Below are 20,145 nucleotides of genomic sequence, written 5' to 3' on the forward strand. Positions count from 1 at the left end.
CTATTAGGGGTTTCTTTCCCTTCCAGATGAATTTGGTAGTTAGCTTTTCCAAATCTTCAGAGTAGGTTGTTGGAATTTTGATGGGTACTGTGTTGAATCTGTAGATCAGTTTGGGTAGAATTTGACATCTTAACTATATTTAGCCTTCCTGTCTGTGAGCAGGGAATGTCTTTCCACCTATTTAGATCTCCTTTGATTTCTTTTAGCAGTGTTATGTAATTTTCTGTGTACAATTCTTTTAAACCCCTAGTTAAGTTCCTTCCTAAATATTTGATTCTTTAAGTTGCTATTTTGAATGGAATTTTTTCCTTAACCGACTCCTAGCTATGTCATTGTTTGTGTATAGAATTGTTACTGATTTTTGTGCATTAATTTTATATCCTATCATGTTGCTGGATTTATTAGCTCAAGTAACTTTCCTGAAGATTTCTCAGTATCTTCTAAGAATAGTTTCATATCTTCTGCAAATAGTGAGAATTTTACTTTTTCCTTCCCAATTTTGATACCTTTTATTTCTTTGTCCTGCCTGATTGCTCTTGCTAGAACTTCTAACGCAATGTTGAATTATAGTGGTGACAGTGAACATCCTTGTCTTGTTTCTGATCTTAGGGGTAAAGCTTTCAGTCTCTCTTCATTGAGTATGATGCTGGCTCAGTTTTTCATATATTTCCGTTATTATACTGAGATAGTTACCTTTGATAACTATCTTTTGGAGTGTTTTTATCAGAAAAAGATGCTGAGCTTTGTCGAATGCTTTTTCAGTATCAATCGAGATGATCATGTGATTTTTTTCCCTTTTGAATTGTTAATGTGCTGTATTACATTAATTGATTTTCTTGTGTCGAACCATCCTTGCATTCCTGGTATAAACTGCACTTGGTCATGGTGTATAATTCTTTTAATGTGTTGTTGGATTCGATTTGCTAATATTTTATTGAGAATTTTTGCATCTGTGCTCATTAGGGAGATTGGCCTGTACTTTTCCTTTCTTATAGCACCCTTAGCTGGTTTTGTATTAAAATGATATTAGCTTCATAAAATGAGTTAGGTAGAGTTCCTTTTTCCTTAATTTTTTGGAAAAGTTTGAGTTAGTTCTTTTTGGAATGTTTGATAAAATTCCCCTGTGAAGCCATCTGGCCCTGGGCTTTTCTTTGTAGGCAGATTTTTGATGACTGATTGAGTCTATTTACTTGTGATTGGTTTGTTGAGATCTTCTATTTCTACCTGAGTCAGTGTGGACTTGTCCATTTCATCTAGTTGTCTAGTTTGTTGGTGTATAGTTGTTCATAGTATCCTGTTATTATTTCTTTTATTTCTTCAATGTGTGTGGTAACACACCCCTTCTCATTTCTGATTTTATTTGCATCCTGTCTCTTTTTCTTTGTCAGTCTTGCTAGTGATGCATCAATTTTATTGATTTTCTCAAAGAACCAACTTTTGGTTTTATTGATTCTATTCTTTTGTTCTGCCATTCATTTATCTCTGCTTTAATCTTTGTTTTCTCTATTCTTCTGTTTGCGTTCTCGTTAGTTTGCTGTTCTTTCTTGAGTTCCTCCAGGTGTGCTAAGTCCTTGATTTTTGCTTTTTCTTGTATTTTAATAGAGACATTTAGGGCAATAAATCTCCCTCTCAGCACAGCCTTTGCTGCATGTCATAAGTTCTGATAAGTTGTATTCTCATTTTCATTCATCTCCAGACAGCTACTGATTTCTCTAGTGATTTCTTCTTTGGCCCACTGGTTGTTTAAGAGTGTGTTATTTAATCTCCATGTATTTGTGAATGTTCTTGTTCTTTGGTGGTTATTGAGATCCAGCTTCATCCTATTGTGATCAGAGATGTGTTGAATAATTTCAGTATTTTTAAATTTATAAAGACCTGTTTTTTCCTTAGCATATGATCTATCCTGGAGAGTGTTCTGTGAGCACTAGAGAAGAATGTATATCCTTGTGCTTTGGGGTGCAGTGACCTATATATGTCTGTTAGGTCTAAGTCATTTATCAAGATATTTAACTACTCTATTTCCTTGTTGATCTTCTGTCTGGTTGTTCTATCTATAGAGGAAAGCGGTGTATTGAAGTCTCCTATTATTGGTGAAACATCTATCGTTCCTTTCAGTTTTGCCAGTGTCTGTCTCATGTACTTTAGAACTCTTTGAAAGGGAGCATAAACATTTATAATTGTTTTATCTTCTTGGTGAATTGACCCTTTAATTATTATATAGTGTCCTTTGTCTCTTATGATGTCTTTACATTTAAAGTCTATTTTGTCTGATATTAGTATAGCTACCCCTGCTTTCTTTTGGTTACATCTTGCGTGGGAACTCTTTTTTCCATCCTTTTGCTTTCAGTATCTGTGTATGTTTGGGTCTAAGATGAGTTTCTTGTAAGCAGCATATAGATGGATTATATTTCTTAATCCAGTCTGCCAATCTGTATATTTTAATTGGTAAATTTAGTCTGTTAACATTCAAAGATATTAATAAAAAGGCGTTTCTTAAATCCACCATCTTATGTTTTTTATTTTATTTGTCAGTGTATATGTTCTTTTCCCTCTTTTTTGTATCCTTTAATTACCCTTATTGGTACTCTTCAATTCTGTTTTCTCCTCCAGACCTCCATCTCCTGTCTTTTTATTTTTGCAGCTGGCAGAACTCCTTTTAGCATTTCTTGTAGGGTTGGTCTCCTGTTGACAGATTGTTTCAGGCCTTGTTTGTCTGTGAAAACTTGAATCTCTCCCTCAGTTTTGAGTACAATTTGGCTGGGCACAGAATCCTTGGCTGGAAGTCTTTCTCTTTTAGGATCTTGAATATATCATATCTGCCTTCTTGCCTCCAGGGTGTTAGTTGAGTAGTCTGAATTCAATTTTATTTGGTTTTCCTTATTTGTAGTAGAATGTTTTTCTCTTGCTGCTTTCAGGATTTTCTGCTTCTCTTCAACATTTGATAGCCTGATTAGTCTTGGGGAAGGCCCATTTGGATTTATTGTTTGAAGTTCTTTGGGATTCTTTGACTTGTATATTTATGTCCTTTATGAGGGTTAGGAAGTTTTCCCCCATTATATCCTCAACTACTCTTCTTAGCCCTTTACCCCTCTCTTTTTCTGGGACACCAATGATTTTTTTTTTTTAAGCTTCATTTTATTTATTTTTAAAAATTTGTTTATTTTTTCATCACATAGTTGTATATTCATCTTCATGATCATTTCTTAGAACATTTGTATCAATTCAGAAAAAGAAGTAAAAAGAAAACAGAAAAAAAATCATACATACCATACCGCTTACCCCTCCCTTTCGTTGATCACTAGCATTTCAGTCTACTAAATTTATTTTAACATTTGTTCCCCCTATTATTTATTTATTTTTAATCCGTGTTTTACTTATCAGTCTGTACCAATGATTCTTATATTTGTGCGCTCTGTTTTGTCTGTCATCTCCCTGAGTTCCAATTCAATTTTTTCTGTCTTTTTTTGCCATTTACTTTTTTATGTCTTTGAAGTCAGTTATCCTGCCCTCTATATCACTTATTCTTTCTTCTGTCTTTTCAGATCTGGTGTTGTGTGCCTCTAGTATGTCCTTTATTTGGTCAACAGAGTCTTTAATCTCTGTGATAATCCATTATTTTTCTACTTACCCTTTCAAATTCCTCTTTATACTCTTCCATTGTCTTCTTGATCTCTTTTATGTTATTTGCTATCCTACTTACTTTATTAAGTAGAGTTGTATGAATGTCTTTGGTTAGTTGTTCCAACGTCTGTTCTCTTCTGGTGTTTTAATTTGGTCATTAGGCAGGGCTAAATATGTCTCTTGTCTGCATTGTGATATGCTTAGTGATCTCCTGTCTTCGTGGCATGTAAATATCTTGATTGATTTACTTTGGGAGTTGATTTCTTTCAGTCATTTAATGCTTTGTGTTTGTGGAATTGTACAGCAGGAGCAGGGTACGGGGTGGGGCACTCAGTGCTGTGATTTGTTTCAGAACAGGTAGGGGATGTTTTGCTGATACTTGTGAATGTGGGTGCCCAGCGGCCAGGGAGGATGTAGCTGTGTGAGTGTGCACCGGTCTGGGGGACGTAACCCTGGTGTGCGCTGATCTAAGGCATGGAACCCTTTGTGTGCATGTGTAGAGCTGTAGCAGCAGGTCGGTGTATGCCTTCCTGGATTGCGGGTGGGCAGATGTGACACGGCTGTCATGCCCTTTCTCAGAGCTGGATAGTGTGGCTGAGGGCCATGTGTATGCGCAGTTCTAGAATTGCTGTAACATGCGGTTTCCAGAGCTGAATGACATGATTGGGAGCCTTGCGTGTGTGTGGGTCTAGGAGTGCTGTAAATGGATGCTCAGAGCTCGGGGGTGCAGGTGGGGTGAGGCTGTGTGACACTATGGCCTGGCAGGGCAGGGGTAGCCTGGGTATGGAGGTTAGTGCCCGCAGCATTTATGCTCTGGCAACACCTGCAGGGAACAGTGAGGAGGAGGTAGTGCTTGGGATGGGGGCAGTTGATGTGGGTTGGATTGTACTTGGGGTGGGGGTGTGGGGCAGGTACATACACTGGGGGCTGGTGTGGTGGGGGCACCTGGAGCACAGGGAATGGGAGCAGGTGGCCGGGTTTGGGTGTGTGGGGTGTGGGGCTAGTCGCCCGTCATAGGGCTGTGCTATTGAGGGTAGTGTGTCCAAGGAATGCGGCCTGGCTTACTTCCCAACTCCCCTCCATGCGTTCCCATGGGCTCTGCACCTCCGCGCCAGCCTCCAGCTTTTTGCCTTTCAGTTCCTTGGCCTCTGCAACCAGGGAACCTGTGAGGTGCAGAAGGCTCTCCCAGGTCAGCCGCACTCCTGAATCGCTGCCTCAGTCGCCCTCCTATCCCTTCTCTTACTTTTCCATGGAACAGTGCTAATCTCAAGCTGCTCTATTTGGCTATCTACCCCAAAGTCCCTCATTATGATTTTGATTTGCATTTCCCTTATAACTAATGATGATGAACATCTTTTCATGTGCTTTTTAGCCATTTGTATTGCCTCTTTGAAAAAATGTCTTTTCATATCATTAACCCATTTAATAATTGGGTTGTTCTTTTGTTGTTGAGTTGTATGATTTCTTTATATATATTGGGTATCAAACCCTTATCACATGTATGGTTTCCAAATATTTTCTCCCATTGATTTGGCTGCCTCTTCACCTTTTTTATGAAGTCTTGTGGGGTGCAAAAGCATTTGATTTTGGAGTGCCCATTTATCTATTTTTTTCTTTCATTGCTTGTGCGTTAGGTATAATGTCTAAGAAGCTAACTCCTATTACTAGATCTTGAAGCTGTTTTCCTTAAATTTTTTTCTAGAAGTTTTATGGTACTGACTCTTATATTTAGGTCTTTGCTCCACTTTTATGCTAATTTTTGTATAGGGTGTGAGGTTGGGGTCCTGTTTCATTCCTTTGGCTGTGGATATCCAGTTCTCCCATGCCCATTTATTGAAAAGACTATTCTGTCTCAATTCAGTAGATTTGGGGGCCTTGTCATACATAATTGATCATAGATTTGGGGGTCTATTTCTGAGCTCTCAATTCAATTCCATTGATCAGTACTTCTATTTTTATGCCAGTACCATGCTGCTTTGACCATTGCGGCTTTATAATAAGCTTTAAAATTATTAAGTGTTTAAGTCCTCCCACTTCATACTTTTTTTTTAGTATGTTTTTGGCTATTCAGGATCCCTTTCTCTTCCAAATTAATTTGATAACAGAGCTTTCCAAGGCTTCAAAGTAGGTTGTTGGAATTTTCATTGGTGTTGTGTTGAATTCTGTAGATCAATTTGGGTAGAATTGACGTCTTAACTACATTTAACCTTCCTAACCATGAAGCAAGGGATGGCTTTCCATTATTTAGATCTTTGATTTCTTGTAGATCTTTTGTAGTTTTCTGTGTACAGGTCCTTTTCATTACTGTTTAAATTTATTCCTGGATACTTGATTCATTTAGTTGTTATTGTTAATGGATTTTTTTCTTAATTGCCTCCTCAGTTAAATCATTACTTGTACATAGAAACATTACTGATTTTTGCACATTAATCGTGTATTCCTCTACTTTGCTCAATTTGTTTATGAGCTTAAGTAGTTTTGTCATAGATTTCTCAGGATTTTCCAGATATAGGATCTTGTCGTCTGCAAATAATGAAAGCTTTGCTAATTCCTTTCTGGTTTGGATGCCTTTTATTTCTTTTTCTTGCCTGATTGTTCTAGCTAGAACATCTAGCACAAGGTTGAATATAGTGGTGACAGTGGGCATCCTTGTCTTGTTCCCCATCTTAGTGGGAAGTGTTCAGTCTATCACAGCTGGTAAGATCCTGGCTTTGGGTTTTTCAAATATGCCCTTTATCATGTTGACGAAGTTTCCTTCGATTCCTACCTTTTGAAGTGTTTTTACAAGAAAAGGTTGCTGAAGTTTGTTGAATGCTTTTCAGCATCAATCAAGATGATCATGTGGTTTTTCACTTTTGATTTGTTAATGTGCTGAATTTTACATTGATTTTCTTATGTTGAACCACCCTTACATGCCTGGAATAAACCCCACTTGGTTGTGGTGTATAATTCTTTTAATGTGCTGTTGAATTTGATTTGCAAGTTCCTTTTTGAGGATTTTTGCATCTATATTCATTAGGGAGATCAGCTTGTAGTTTTCCTCTCTTGTAGTATCCTCATCCAGTTTTTGTAGTGGAGTGATGTTCACTTCATACAATGAGTTAGGAAGTGTTCCCTTTTTCCTCAGGTTTTTGGCAGAGTTTGAGCAGGATTGGTATTCTTTTTAGAATGTTTGGTAAAATTTCCCTGTGAAACCATTTGGCCCTAGACTTTTATTTATAGGAGAATTTTTAATGACTCATGCAATCTTTTTACTTATGATTGGTTTGTTGAGATCTTCCGTTTCTTCTTGAGTCAGTATGGGTTGTTCATATGTTTCTAGGAAATTGTCCATTTCATCCAAGATGTCTTGTTTATGGCGTATATGTATCCTCTTATGATTTTTAATTTCTTTCAGGTACATAGTAATGACCCCCCTCTCATTTCTGATTTTATTTGCATCCTCTCTGTCAGTCTAGCTAAGAGTCCATCAATTTTATTGATGTATTTTTGCAAAGAACCAACTTTTGGTTTTATTGATTCTCTCTATTGTTTTTTTGTTCTCCAATTCATTTATTTCTGCTTTAATTCTTTGTTGTTTCTCTTTTGTTTGCTTTGGGGTTAGTTTGGTATTCTTTTTCTAGCTCCTCCAGGTGAGCAATTAAGCCCTTAATTTTTGCTCTTTCTTCCTTTTTAATGTAGGTATTTAGGGCAGTACATTTCCCTTAGTACTGCCTTTACTGCATCCCATATGTTTTGATATGTTGTATTCTCATTTTCATTCATCTCTAGATAGTTACTGATTTCTCTTACAATTTCTTTGACCGATCTGATTGTTTAAGTGTGTTATTTATCTCATATACTTGTGAAAGTTCTGGTTCTTTGGTGGTTCCTGATTTCCAGCTTTATTCCATTATGGTTAGAGAAAGTGCTTTGAATAATTTCAGTCTTTTAAAGTTTATTGAGAACTTTTTTGTGCCCCAGCATATGATCTATCCTGGATTTATCAGTGAGCATTAGAGGAGAATGTATATCCTGATATTTTGGCATGTAATGACCTTTTATGTTTGTTAGGTCTAATTCATTTACCACCTTGTTTAGATTCTCTATTTCTTATTGATCTGTCTAGTTCTTCTGTCTATAGAAGAGAGTGGTGTATTAAGTCTCCCAGTATTATTGTTGAAACATGCAGCGCTCCCTTCAGTTTTGCCAATGTTTGTCTCATGTTATTTTGAGCTCCTTGATTGAGTGCATAAACATTTATGATCGTTATTTTTTTCTTAGTTAATTGTCCCTGTTACATAATATGTAGTGTACTTTCTTGTCTCTTATGAGGTCTTTGCATTTAAAGTCTGTTTTGTCTGATATTAGTATCACTACTCCTGCTTTCTTTTAATTACAGCTTGTGTGGATCTTTTTGCCATCCTTTAATTTTCAGTCTATTTGTATCCTTGGGTCTAAAATGAGTCTGTTGTAAATAACATATAAATGGATCATATTTTTTTAAATCCATTCTGCCAGTCTTTATTTTTTAATTGGGGTGTTTAGTCCATTAATATTCAAAGTTATACTGTAAAGGTGGTTCTTAAACCTACCATTTTATCCATTGGTTTTTACTTGTTAGATCTAAGATCTGTATATCTCTGTGCCCCTCCCCCCCTTTTCTATTTTTTTTTTTTATCGTTTAGGTTACCCTTACTAATACTCTTCAATTCTGTGCCCTCTCTAAATCTCTCTTGCCTGTTTTTTTTTTTACTCAACCGACAGAACTCCTTTCAATATTTCTTGCAGGGCAGGTCTCTTGTTAACGAATTCTCTTAGCATTTATTTGTGAAATTTTAATCTCTTCCTCACTTTTGAAGGGCAGCTTTGTTGGATAAAGAATTCTTGGCTGGCAATTTTCCTCTTTCAGAATCTTAGATATATCATACCATTTCCTTCTTGTTTCCGTGATGCCTATTGTGTAGTCTGACTTTAATCTTACGTGGCTTCCAGTGTATGTGGTGAATCACTTTTCTCTTATTGCTTTGAGGACTTTCTTTATCTTTTCAGCATTTTTTAGTGTGATTAGCATGTGTTTTGGAGTGGGTCTATTGGATTTATTCTATTTGGAGTTCCTTGTACTTCTTTGATTTGCATATTTATGTCTTTTATAAGGGTTGGAATGCTTTCCCCAATTATCTCCTCAAATAATCTTCCTAGCTCTTCTGTCTTCTCCTTCTGGGACACCAGTGATTTTGTATGTGTGCCTCTTGTGTTGTCCATCATTTCCTTTAGGTCCAGTTCAAATGTTTCTACCTTTTTCACCATTTGTTCTTTTGTGCTTTCGAATTCAGTTTTCCTGTCCTCTGGTTTGCTTATTCTTTCTTCTGCCTGTTCAGATCTGCTGTTTTGGATCTCTCATATATTTTTTATTTGATCTATAGTACCTTTTATTTCTGTAAGGTATGCTGTTTTTCTGTTGCGAATTTGTCTTTATTCTCTTCTAGTGTCTTCTTGATATCTTTATGTCTTTAACCAACCTCTTTAAGTTATTTAGGTGATCTGTATGAATATCTTTGATTACTTGTTCCAAATTCTCTGTCTCCTTTGGCATTTTAATTTTGTCATTTGGCTTGGCCATATCTTCTTGATTCTTTATATGCTTAGTGATTTTTTGTTGTTGTGTTTTTGGCATTTGATTATTTTGATAAGGTTATTTTGAAAGTTGATTTCCTTCGCTTATCTAAGATTTTTTAGATACATGTGTTTGCATTGAAGGTCTCCTTTGTTCTTGGTTTGTCAGTAATTCTCCACCAAACCAAGTACGCCAACTCATGTAGGAGGTGCAACTATAACTGAAGATCTGTTAAAGGCTAGAGAAAAAGGGAATTTGCCAGAGTGCCCTTTCCCTGTCTTCCCAGCAGATGGTACTCGTGGGCCACCTCTGCCCCTCAGGCCCCCCTCTCCCCAGCTTGGGCAGAATGGAGACCAGGTATCAATCCAGTCCAAGCTCCACATCTCCACGCATGCTGAAAGCTGCAGCCCTGGTGATGGGGTATAGGGTGTGGACAGTTTGCACCTTGGTAGAGAATCCACTTGTGAACATGATGGGTCTGGTGGTGCCCCAGCTCCCATGTGGAATGAATGGCCTTGGCCTGATAGGCTGAGTGTTTCAAATTTGCCTGTCTACAGCCCCTTGGAAGTGCCTTGCCGTGTGGTGCAGCTCACTGCCTTGTCCTTGTGTCTTTTCCTATGCACAGCGAGAGTGCTCCAGGCCTTCGTGGGGAAAGTGTAGAGGTAGCAGGACACAAATTGTCTTTTGTCACCACTTGTCAGATCAGCTCTGCTCTGGGTCAGCCCCCTCCTCCTGAGGGGAGGGCCCCCCAGTCTGTGCCATAACTCGTTTCCCACAGTGGCCTGTTTCAGCAGTTGGGGGCAGGCGCTGTATCCTGATAGCAAGGTCTCTCTGAGAGGTAAATCAAGTCTTCCGGCTTCTGAGGTTACACACATTAACTCCCAGCTGTGGAACTGAGAGGAAAGATATCTCAAGCTGGTTGAGGAGGTGTGAATGCCAGAGCATGCCCCTCCTTTGGCTCCCTCTCTAGGCTGCATGTTGCAGCCTGCCCCAGGTGCAGTCAGGACTGAGTAAATTCACCCTGTCCTCTCAGTCATAATTTCTCTGCTTTTTTATCCAAGTCCTCCCTATATAATGTAAAAGTTCCTTTCTGGTTACTCGTATCCTAGAACTACTATCCCTGTCATTTCTGTGCCCTTTCTGTAGTTGTTCCTTGGGGTAGGGATGAACTCAGCCTGTTCTATTCCCCTGTCTTCCTGGAAGTTCTGCATGACCTTAGGCAAGTTAATAACCTTTTTGGCTCTCCATTTCCCTATACTTCTGAAATAAATATGGTCAGGGAATAGTGTTTGATCATGTCTTTTTAGATTGTTTACTTCTGTAAATTGATTCTTTTGTTTTATTATGAATCTTAAATAATCTCCTTATGGAAAAATTCTGAAGGCTTGTGATTTACTAAACTTATTTAAATTTTCTAATTTTTAGGGAAGACATACAAGGAATTTGCATAACACAGCTGTGCAAAATGGAGCTGGAGGAGCCTTATTTGTGGTAAGTAGATTTCTTTAGAATGAAAAAGCTTGTAGATTTGGGTAGATCTATTATAACAATCCAAAATATTTTAAACACCAGTGTCTTTGGTATATGTCATTATGGGAACTTAAATATAGCAAATTGAATTTCCTACTTTTTCTTTTCAAAAGATGTGTGGTTCTAACGGAACCTCTAAATTGCCATTTAGGCAAGTCTGGTAATAAGAATTTAAATGACTTTTTTGATGAAATCATTGTGACTGCTAACCTGGTTTCTGGTTGTACTTTGGTTCATTGAAGATTCTGAGGCTCTTAAGCTGGGGAATCTTAAATGGCACTAGTTTGAAACTCATAGATTTTGGGTATATAATAAGTATATAGTAACTGACTTTTATTTATTTATTTAAGTAATTGAGGGTTTTTTCTGTTGTCAAGTAATTGACTTTATTTATTTATTTTAGTAATTGACTTTTATATTTTTTGGTTTACAGAGTTTAATTGAAGGTAAATGTCTATGGGTTTCCCAGCTTGTTGTACAAGTCTTATAAAAAAACATTATTATGTATATTACCTCTCTTTTCTATTTATATTTAGAAAGGATGGGGTAATGTTATTCACTTTCTCTGACAAGGTACAGTTTTCAGGTATTCTACCATCGTTTAGAGGTAATTTAGTGGGTTTATATGATGATTTAGAGTCAGTGGTATAGTATGCTGAGTTATTTCTAGCCTGTATTTTAACATGTGAGTTAGAGTTCATACTGTTGAGAAGTAAATTCCTGTTTTATATTTTATCTTCGTCTAAAAACATTCAAACCCACCGCATGTTTTGAGATCATTGTCCAAAATTTCCATTTCCTTTCCTTTTTTGGCTTATATCCTTGAAAAAGCAGAACTAAGAGTTAACATATCAAGGAATTCAGCTCTGTATTCACCACACATGCAAAACATTAAGAGATGTGTTAATCTCAGTGTGACTCATTTGACTTCCTGTTGACATGCAGTTTCTTGTCAGTTTTTGAAGAGGACCTGCTCTGCTCTTTTAAGGAGCTTCTTGCTGTTGGTAAGGTTGTTTATGGAGAAATGTGGGAAAGAGATGCTACTTTGAACCTTCTCAAAAGTAGTAGATCTTAGTCTTTTTGGGTCGCAGATCCTTTTGACAATCTGATATACTCTTTGGAAAAATGCACATAGTTCACACTCCGAGATGTTTTTGTAATTATTATTAGATCCTATCTTTCAGTCAAGTTGGATAATTCTTTTGTTTGTTTGTTTGCTTCTGTTTTTCTGGTCCTAAAGCTACTTCTCTTCACATGTAAAAGGTGATTTCTAAAACATTTCTAAAATTTTGCAATCTATTAATACTTTTTTCATACTCACTCCAACTAAACTCACCACATATGTATCTTGTCAATAGTTTAGTCCTGCTTTTTGATGGAAGAATAGATTGATATTTATCATGTTAGAAGTAAAGTGAAGAGATTAAGCAGTCAGTACTAGTAAAATAATGTTCAGGAGGTATTTGCATTTATGAGGGAATTTTGACAATTTTGGTAAACTTTTTTTCCTTCTTGTAGCATAGAGATACTCCTGAGAATAACCCAGATACTCCATTTGATTTCACACCAGAAAACTATAAGGTATGACTAAGTTAACATTATAATTAATCTATGAGGTTAAGTATTTTCCTGATGTATGAAACAGGTGCTTTTTCTTTTATATAGAGGATAGAGGCAATTGTAGAAAACTATCCAGATGGACATAAAGCAGCAGCTGTGCTTCCAGTCCTGGATTTAGCCCAAAGACAGAATGGATGGTTGCCCATCTCTGCTATGAACAAGGTATTGAATTCATTTTTGCCTTCTTTTGAAAAGAGAAAAAATTTTGCATGGTAATTTCCTTATACAGAAAATTCCACCGACACTCACTAGTGCCGGAATTTAGAAATTTGGAGCACTTTAACCATTAGTTTGTTTCCTCATAGTAGAATTGTGTTCTTGTTGTTTCCTTTAGTAACATAGAGAACTCAAAAGGCAGTCAGGTTATGGTAAAATAGAGGACCTGACCCCCACCAAGGAAAATAGTCATAATAAAGATAAAAAATCCCAAATGTATATACTTTGGTGCCAAGATACTCTGAAAATTAATGTAATATTTAAATACTAGAATTACAGAGAAAAGCATCTTTTCACTGCTAGGGGGAGATAGACATGAACATATGCAATTTCAGTTTAGTAAGGCAAGTGCTGATAGAGATACGTAAAAAGAACTATAAGAGGGCAGTGTAGGATGCCTGAGGATGACAAGTTCACAGATAAGGAAAACTTTGCAGAAGATGAGCGGGTATGATGAGGAAAACTCGGAAGAAAAATCAAGGGTTTGCTAAGGGAACAAAGACTGTGAAGGACTTCAAACGGGAGAAAATAGTGTTAAGTATTAAGTATAAAAAGAGATAGAATAACTATGAAAAATGTTATAAAGGAGGTTTAGTTAGATAATAAGTAAATGTAGGTAGGTGGTAATTTTTTCCATAAATGGTATATTTTGGGAAAGTTTTCTCCAAGTTTTTAATATTATAATAACCAACTTTGTAAATAATGTTTCATGTGTAGATCCGTAATCATAGATTCCTCCCTTTTTTTTTTTTTTTTTTTGCAAAAATTCATGATTTTAATAGTGGCAAGCCTGTTAGCAGTCTTGCTGGGTGGCAAGCTTAGCAGAGTGAAATAATGTAAGAAACTGTGAGAACATTTCAAAAATATTGTCCTGTTCTTTTTAGAATTGGATTGTGCATGGGAGAATTAGGAAACAGTATGTACAGAATAGGATCAGGATTCTTTCTACATTATCTCTTTGCTTTCCACCCCCAACCAGCCTCCTCTAGTGAAGCCCAGCCTTATAAGAAAAGCAGAATCCAAAGGCACCTTTTTTTTTGGTTTAGTAACCACAACTAAGGCTGGTTTTCCCACATCATTTGTTGAAGAGACTGTTTTTTCCCCATTGTTTATGCCTGGTACCTTTGTCAAAAATCACTTGGCCGTAGATGTGTGGTTTCTTTTCTGGAGTCTGAATTCTATTTCCATTCATCTGTGTATCTGGCTGTCCTTATTCAAGTATCATGCTGTTTTGATTACTGTGGCTTTGTAGTAAGTTTTGAAATTGGAAACGGTGAGACCTCCAACTTTGTTCCTCCTTGAAGATTGTTTCAGCTATTTGGGGCCCCTTGTGATTCTGTATCAGTTTGAGGATCTGCTTTTCCATTTCTGTAAAAATGGCTACTGGAAATGTCATAGGGATTGCATTGAATCTGTAGATTGTTTTGGGTAGAATTGTCATCTTAACAATATTACTTCATACAATTCTTGAACAGAGGATGTCTTTCCACTTATTTAGGTCATCTTTAATTTCTTTCAGTATATGTTTTATAGTTTTCTGTGTACAAGTCTTTTACCCTCTTGTTTTGTTATATTCATAGATATTCTTTTAGATATATTGTAAGTGGAATTGTTTTGTTAATTTCTATTTTGGATCTTTCATTGTTAACATATAGAAACACAACTGACTTTTGCATGTTAATCTTTTGCAACTTTGCTGAATTCATTAATAATTCTAATAGTTTTTTTGTGGATTCTTTGGGATACATACAGGATTATGGCACCTGCAAATAGAGATAGTTTTACTTTTTCCCTTCCAGTTTGGATGCCTTACATTTCTCTTTCTTGCCTAATTGTTCTGGCTAGAACTTCCAGTACAGTGTTGAATTGTACTGATGGAAAGTAGAACTCCTTAAAATCAAGTCTAGTTCTTGATCTTAATGGGAAGTGATCGGTCTTTCAACTGTTCGGTATGATCATAACTCTGAGTTTTCATATATGTCCTTTGTCATGTTGAGGAAATTCCTTCTATTCCTAGTTTTCTGAGTGTTTTCATCAAGAAAGGTGCTAAATTTTATCATATGCCTTTTCTGCATTAATTGAGATGATCATGTTTTCTCGCTTTCATTCCATTAATGCAGTATATTACCAGATTAATTTTCTTACATTGAACCATCCTGGCATTGCTGGGATAAATCCCATTTGGCCATGGTGCATAATTCTTTTAATGTGCTTTATTATTTTCAGTTGGCTAGTATCTTGTTGAGGATTTTTCCCCTGTAATTTTCTTTTTTATTGTGATATCTTTATGTCTGGCTTTGATAATCAGGTTATGTTGGTTTCATAAAATGAATTAGAAGTTGTTCCTGCTTTTCAAATTTTGGGGCGAGTTTGAGAAGGGTTTGTGTTAATTCTTTGAATGTTTGACAGAATTCGTCAGTGAAGGCACTTTGTACTGGACTTTTCTTTGTTGCGCGTAAGGAGTTTATCTCTTTGTTATAGTTCTGATGTTACATTCTATTTCTTCTCAAGTCAGTTTAAGTGATTTTCAAATTTGTCCATCTCATTTAGATCATCTAATTTCTTGGCATAGCATCTTTTTGTAATCTTTTTTATTTTTGTAAGATCGGTAGTAATGTCCCCTATTTTATTTCTGATTTTAGCTGTTTCCTTTCTTTCTTTTTTTTTTGTCAATCTAGCTAATGGTTTCTCATTTTTTATATCTTTACAAATAACTAACTTTTGGTTTCATTGATGCTGTCAGTTGTTTTTCTGTGCTATTTCATTTATGTCTGTATTAATCTTTATTTTTCCCTTCTTTCTGCTAACTTTAGGTTTAGTTTGCTTTTTCCTAGTTCCTTCACTTAGTTTGTTAATGCTGCCAGAAGTACAATATACCAGAAATGGGTTGACTTTTATGAAGGGGATTTATTAAGTTACAAATGTACAGTTCTAAAGACATAAAAATGTCTAAACTAAGGAATCCAGATAAAAAGATACCTTGACTCAGAAAAGGCAGATCTGGGAAGGCACCAGGCTGGAGTCTGCTGGTCCTTTCGGCTTCTGATTTCAAACAGCTTCCCTGGGGGCATTTTTTTCCTGTGTTTCCAAATGTCTCCAAACAGCTCTGAAGCTTTTTCCAAAATGGTTCCCTCTTAAAGAACTCCAGTAAATAACCCACCTTGAATGGGAAGAGGTACATCTCCATGGAAACTAATCATCAGATCTCATCCAGAAGTTCCCACCTATCAATATTGAGTTAGGATTAAAGAACATGGCTTTTCTGGGGTAAACAGCAGCCTCAAACCAGCACATTCCATTAGATGTCAAACTTGATTATTGCTTTTAGATCTTTTAATTTTTAAAAAAGTTTTATTGCAGTAATATGTATTCAACACAAAGTTTCCCATTTTAACTATTTTCATATGTACAATGCAGTGATATTAATGATGTATACAACATTGTGCCAGCATCAGTGCCATCTGTCACCGAAACTCTTTTGTCATCACAAACAGAATCTCTATACCACTAAATAATAGCTTCTCATTTCCCCTCCCTCCATTCCCTGTAATCTGTAATCTACTTTCTGTCTCTGAATTTTCTTATTATTTCATGTAGGTGAAATCATACAGTATTTCTTTTTGTGGCTTGTTTATTTCATGCAACATCATACTTGTGAGGTTCATCCATATTGTACCATGTATCATAACTCTTCATGGCTGAATAATATTCAGTTGAATGGTATTTAATTGTATGAGTATACTTGTTTATCCTTTCATCTGTTGATGGACACTGGGTTGCATCCGTCTTTTTGGCTGTTGTGAACAATGCTCTTGTGGACATTGTTGTACAAATATATGGTCAAGTCTCTTGTAAATAATGCTCTTATGAACGTTGTTATACAAATATGTGGTCAAGTCTGTTTTCAGTTCTTTTGTTTATATACATAGTAATGAAACATCTGGGCCATATGATAATTCTGTATTTAACTTTGTGAGGATCTGCCTTTCCGACTGTTCTAGTTTGCTAGCTGCTGAAATGCAATATACCAGAAATGAAATGGCTTTTAAAAAGGGGAATTTAATGAGTTGCTAGTTTACAGATCTAAGGCCGAGAAAATGTCCCAATTAAAACAAGTCTATAGAAATGTCCAATCAAAGGCATCCAGGGAAAGATACCTTGGTTCAAGAAGGCCAATGAAGTTCAGGGTCTCTCTCTCTCAAGTGAGACAGCACATGGCGAACACAGTCAGGGCTTCTCTCTCGGCTGGAAGGGCACATGGCGAATGTGGCGTCATCTGCTAGTTTTGTCTCCTGGCTTCCTGTTTCATGAGGCTCCCCGGGAGGCGTTTTCCTTCTTCATCTCCAAAGGTCACTGGCTACTGGACTCTCTGCTTCGTGGTGCTGCAGCATTCTCTGCTCTCTCTGAATCTATTTCTCCAAAATGTTTCCTCTTTTATAGGACTCCAGTAAACCAATCAATACCCACCCAAATGGGTGGAGACATGTCATCCCTTAATCCAGTTTAACAACCATTCTTGACTAAACCACATCAGCCAGGGAGATGATCTCATTACAGTTCAAACATACAGTATTGAATAGAGATTATTCTACCTTTACAAAATGAGATTTATATTAAAACATGGCTTTTCTTAGGGGGCATAGTTCCTTTCAAACCAGCACACTGACTAAATCTTTACTATTTTATTTTTTACATCTCCACCAACAATAGGTGAGGCCTTCGAGTTGTTCCATATGCTAGCCAACATTTGTAATTTTTCATTTTTTTTCTTACAAAGTAACCATCTCAAATCCATGATTTGAGAAAGTTCAATATACATCATCAGAAATGACATTTAATGAACTCTTTCATTTTAGGACATGGATAAATGCATATTTTTAAAGCACTAGATATCAAATCTGAAAACATGATAGATTAATGGTACCCCTAGAAAATTGCAATGAGTATTATAGTCATGATGGACTCTATATGGACCAACCCAAGCAGACAGCTTTGAAAGCCTCTTTTTTTCATAACAGAGTTGTCCTGAGCAAGCAAGTGTGCTGAGATAGTGAGTTCATTGCCCCTTAACCTCATCATGTCAGTGCCTTGATGTGGGATACAGCCGTCTATGAGAGCCATCTTTTGTAAAGAGTGTTATGATATGTAAAATAGAAATAGAAGAAATGGTTTTGATTATTGGACAGAGTACTTATATGTTTATGTATATCAATACATAAAATTTTTTGTTTACATATTTAAATGCAGATATGTAAATGTGGGTTCATAGTGAGCTTTGCTTCTCCATACCATTTACAGGCACTATAAAGCACTATCAGTAACGTCGAAGCTTTCTTAAAAAAATTGATGAAGTGTTTAAAAAAATCTTTGTTTCGTTTATTGGAGTTTGGTCTAACACATTTTTGCCATCTAGAAATTTTAAATTATAAAATATGAGTAAATGATCAACATCGAAATTCTTAATAGTGAGAAACTTAGTGAAAAGACTGTGGGGGAAGGAAAAGGAGGAAGTGCTGTACAACTCCATTAATCTCTGGGATCTGTGTAGTTTAAGTATGAAGTATCTGCAAAAATTGAAGGGCCTACCTATGTCTCACAACTGTCGGGTATAAGTACATTTTCTGCTTTTCAAGAACTGTTCTATTCAGTTCAAAGTGAGGCAATGCTAAACTTATACTTTTTGAGATAGACCTAAAAACTAACAAACATTATAATTATCTTATTTAAAATTTTCTTAATATTTTAGGTTGCTGAAATTTTACAGGTGCCCCCAATGAGAGTATATGAAGTAGCAACTTTTTATACAATGTATAATCGAAAACCAGTCGGAAAGTATCACATTCAGGTCTGCACTACTACACCTTGCATGCTTCGAGATTCTGACAGCATACTGGAGGCTATTCAGAAAAAGCTTGGTATGGGACGTACTGTATTTGTAACTTTTATGAAAAAAAAAAAGAATTGTTTATAGATATGACCTTTTCTATCTAAAATTTCCAATTTCTGACCTTTTATTACATACATACTTCCTCAGTAAATTTTTGTCTTACTGTTCGCCCACTTTTATTTCTTCCTATCTTTGTGTTCTTTCTTAGTTCTTTGCCGCAAAGCTGAGTTTTCACCTTTTTTTCCCTAATCATTATGTATATTTTGAAAGTTTCTAGGTGCTTTAAAGCTTTCATAGCTTAGAAAATTAAATTACTTATTGTATGTAGCATGCACATGAAAAAGTAATTATATTGTCCTTGTACTCTTCCCTAGGAGCCTGGAAACAAATAAGATATATGCATAGTAAAAATGCCTTAGTAAGAGAACTTTGAAATAAATGTTGTTATAGTATCATTTACAAAATTAAAGGATGTTTCCATACAAAACTATCATTGCTGCTAGAACTATATTGCAAATGAAATAGTAGGAGGTATCTTTTAATTTTGTTGTTGGATAAATACTTGTTTTGTATGTTGTAAAAATAGTTGGGCAATATTGAAGTACATAAAACTGAAAGCTAAAGTCTGCTCAAAATCCTATCCCCCTGTTCCCAAGATATACATTACTAGGAGTTAGGTATAATAGTTTTACATTTTACATTATTTTAATTATTAAATACGTAAGTGTAGTAATTTATGCTATCTTTTGCACTTTATTTTGGCTCTTTCTACAGCACGATATGTATGTTTGTCTCATTTCATTTTTGTATTAGAAGTTAAGTTTCTCTGCAATTACTTTCACTTATCTTTGCCTACTTGTCCTGTTACATACTGAGGTAGGGGTACAAGAAGTAGAATTGCTGAGTAGGCTTTACTGTATTTTGCCAAAATACCTTCCCTAAAAGTATAAGAGTATCCATGTTTTCTTTTAGCCTTAGTAATATTTAACATTATTAGTTTTTTGAGTCTTTGCCAATGTGATTGTGTCTCTGATTTTAGTAATTTAATGTCACAATCAAATGAAAGTAATGTAATCTTGCACCGCTATGTAACAACAGAAATTTAAAATTCCTTTAAATTTTTTTTTTTTTTTTACATGGGCAGGCACCGGAAATCGAACCCGGGTCCTCTGGCATGGCAGGCAATCATTCTTGCCTGCTGAGCCACCGTGGCCCGCCCAAAATCCCTTTAAATTTTACTGTTTTTAAAAAAAGAAGTCCATTTAAGAAATCCTTGAATACTATATAGTTGTCCACATCAAGAAATTTTTGAATGCAATGAAATACGTTTATATAGTTTTGTTTAAATTTAAGAATCTAATGCTCCTTATGTAGTTGTATACCTCTGTAATACATCTGCTGTTTGTTTTTGCTAAACCAAATCACTATTCAAATATAACATTGTCCTTACAGTGATTTATTTTTTTAGGAATAAAAGTTGGGGAGACTACACCTGACAAACTATTCACTCTTATAGAGGTGGAATGTCTAGGGGCCTGTGTAAATGCACCAATGGTTCAAATAAATGACAACTATTATGTGAGTATACTAATTTGGATAAATTAAAGTTATATGATGTCATTTAAAAAATCTGGTCCTATAGATATGGATTGTTTCTAAATTAGTCATTTACAAG

At 35.9% G+C, this 20,145-nt stretch overlaps 1 protein-coding gene across 2 annotated transcripts in view; it reads left to right on the forward strand.

Moving 5' to 3' along the window:
• The window catches only part of NDUFV2 (NADH:ubiquinone oxidoreductase core subunit V2), a 64,970-nt gene that overhangs the window by 28,605 nt on the left and 16,220 nt on the right, over nucleotides 1-20,145 (forward strand). For both annotated transcript variants that reach the window (XM_077135961.1, XM_077135962.1), the window contains exons 2-6: nucleotides 10,643-10,708; nucleotides 12,266-12,328; nucleotides 12,413-12,529; nucleotides 18,330-18,498; nucleotides 19,939-20,048. In XM_077135961.1, coding sequence (XP_076992076.1) covers nucleotides 10,643-10,708; nucleotides 12,266-12,328; nucleotides 12,413-12,529; nucleotides 18,330-18,498; nucleotides 19,939-20,048 — 525 coding nt within the window. The remainder of the gene's footprint in view (nucleotides 1-10,642; nucleotides 10,709-12,265; nucleotides 12,329-12,412; nucleotides 12,530-18,329; nucleotides 18,499-19,938; nucleotides 20,049-20,145) is intronic.

Source organism: Tamandua tetradactyla, chromosome 18 (genome assembly GCF_023851605.1).
Source record: "Tamandua tetradactyla isolate mTamTet1 chromosome 18, mTamTet1.pri, whole genome shotgun sequence".
NCBI classification, from domain to species: Eukaryota; Metazoa; Chordata; class Mammalia; order Pilosa; family Myrmecophagidae; genus Tamandua; species Tamandua tetradactyla.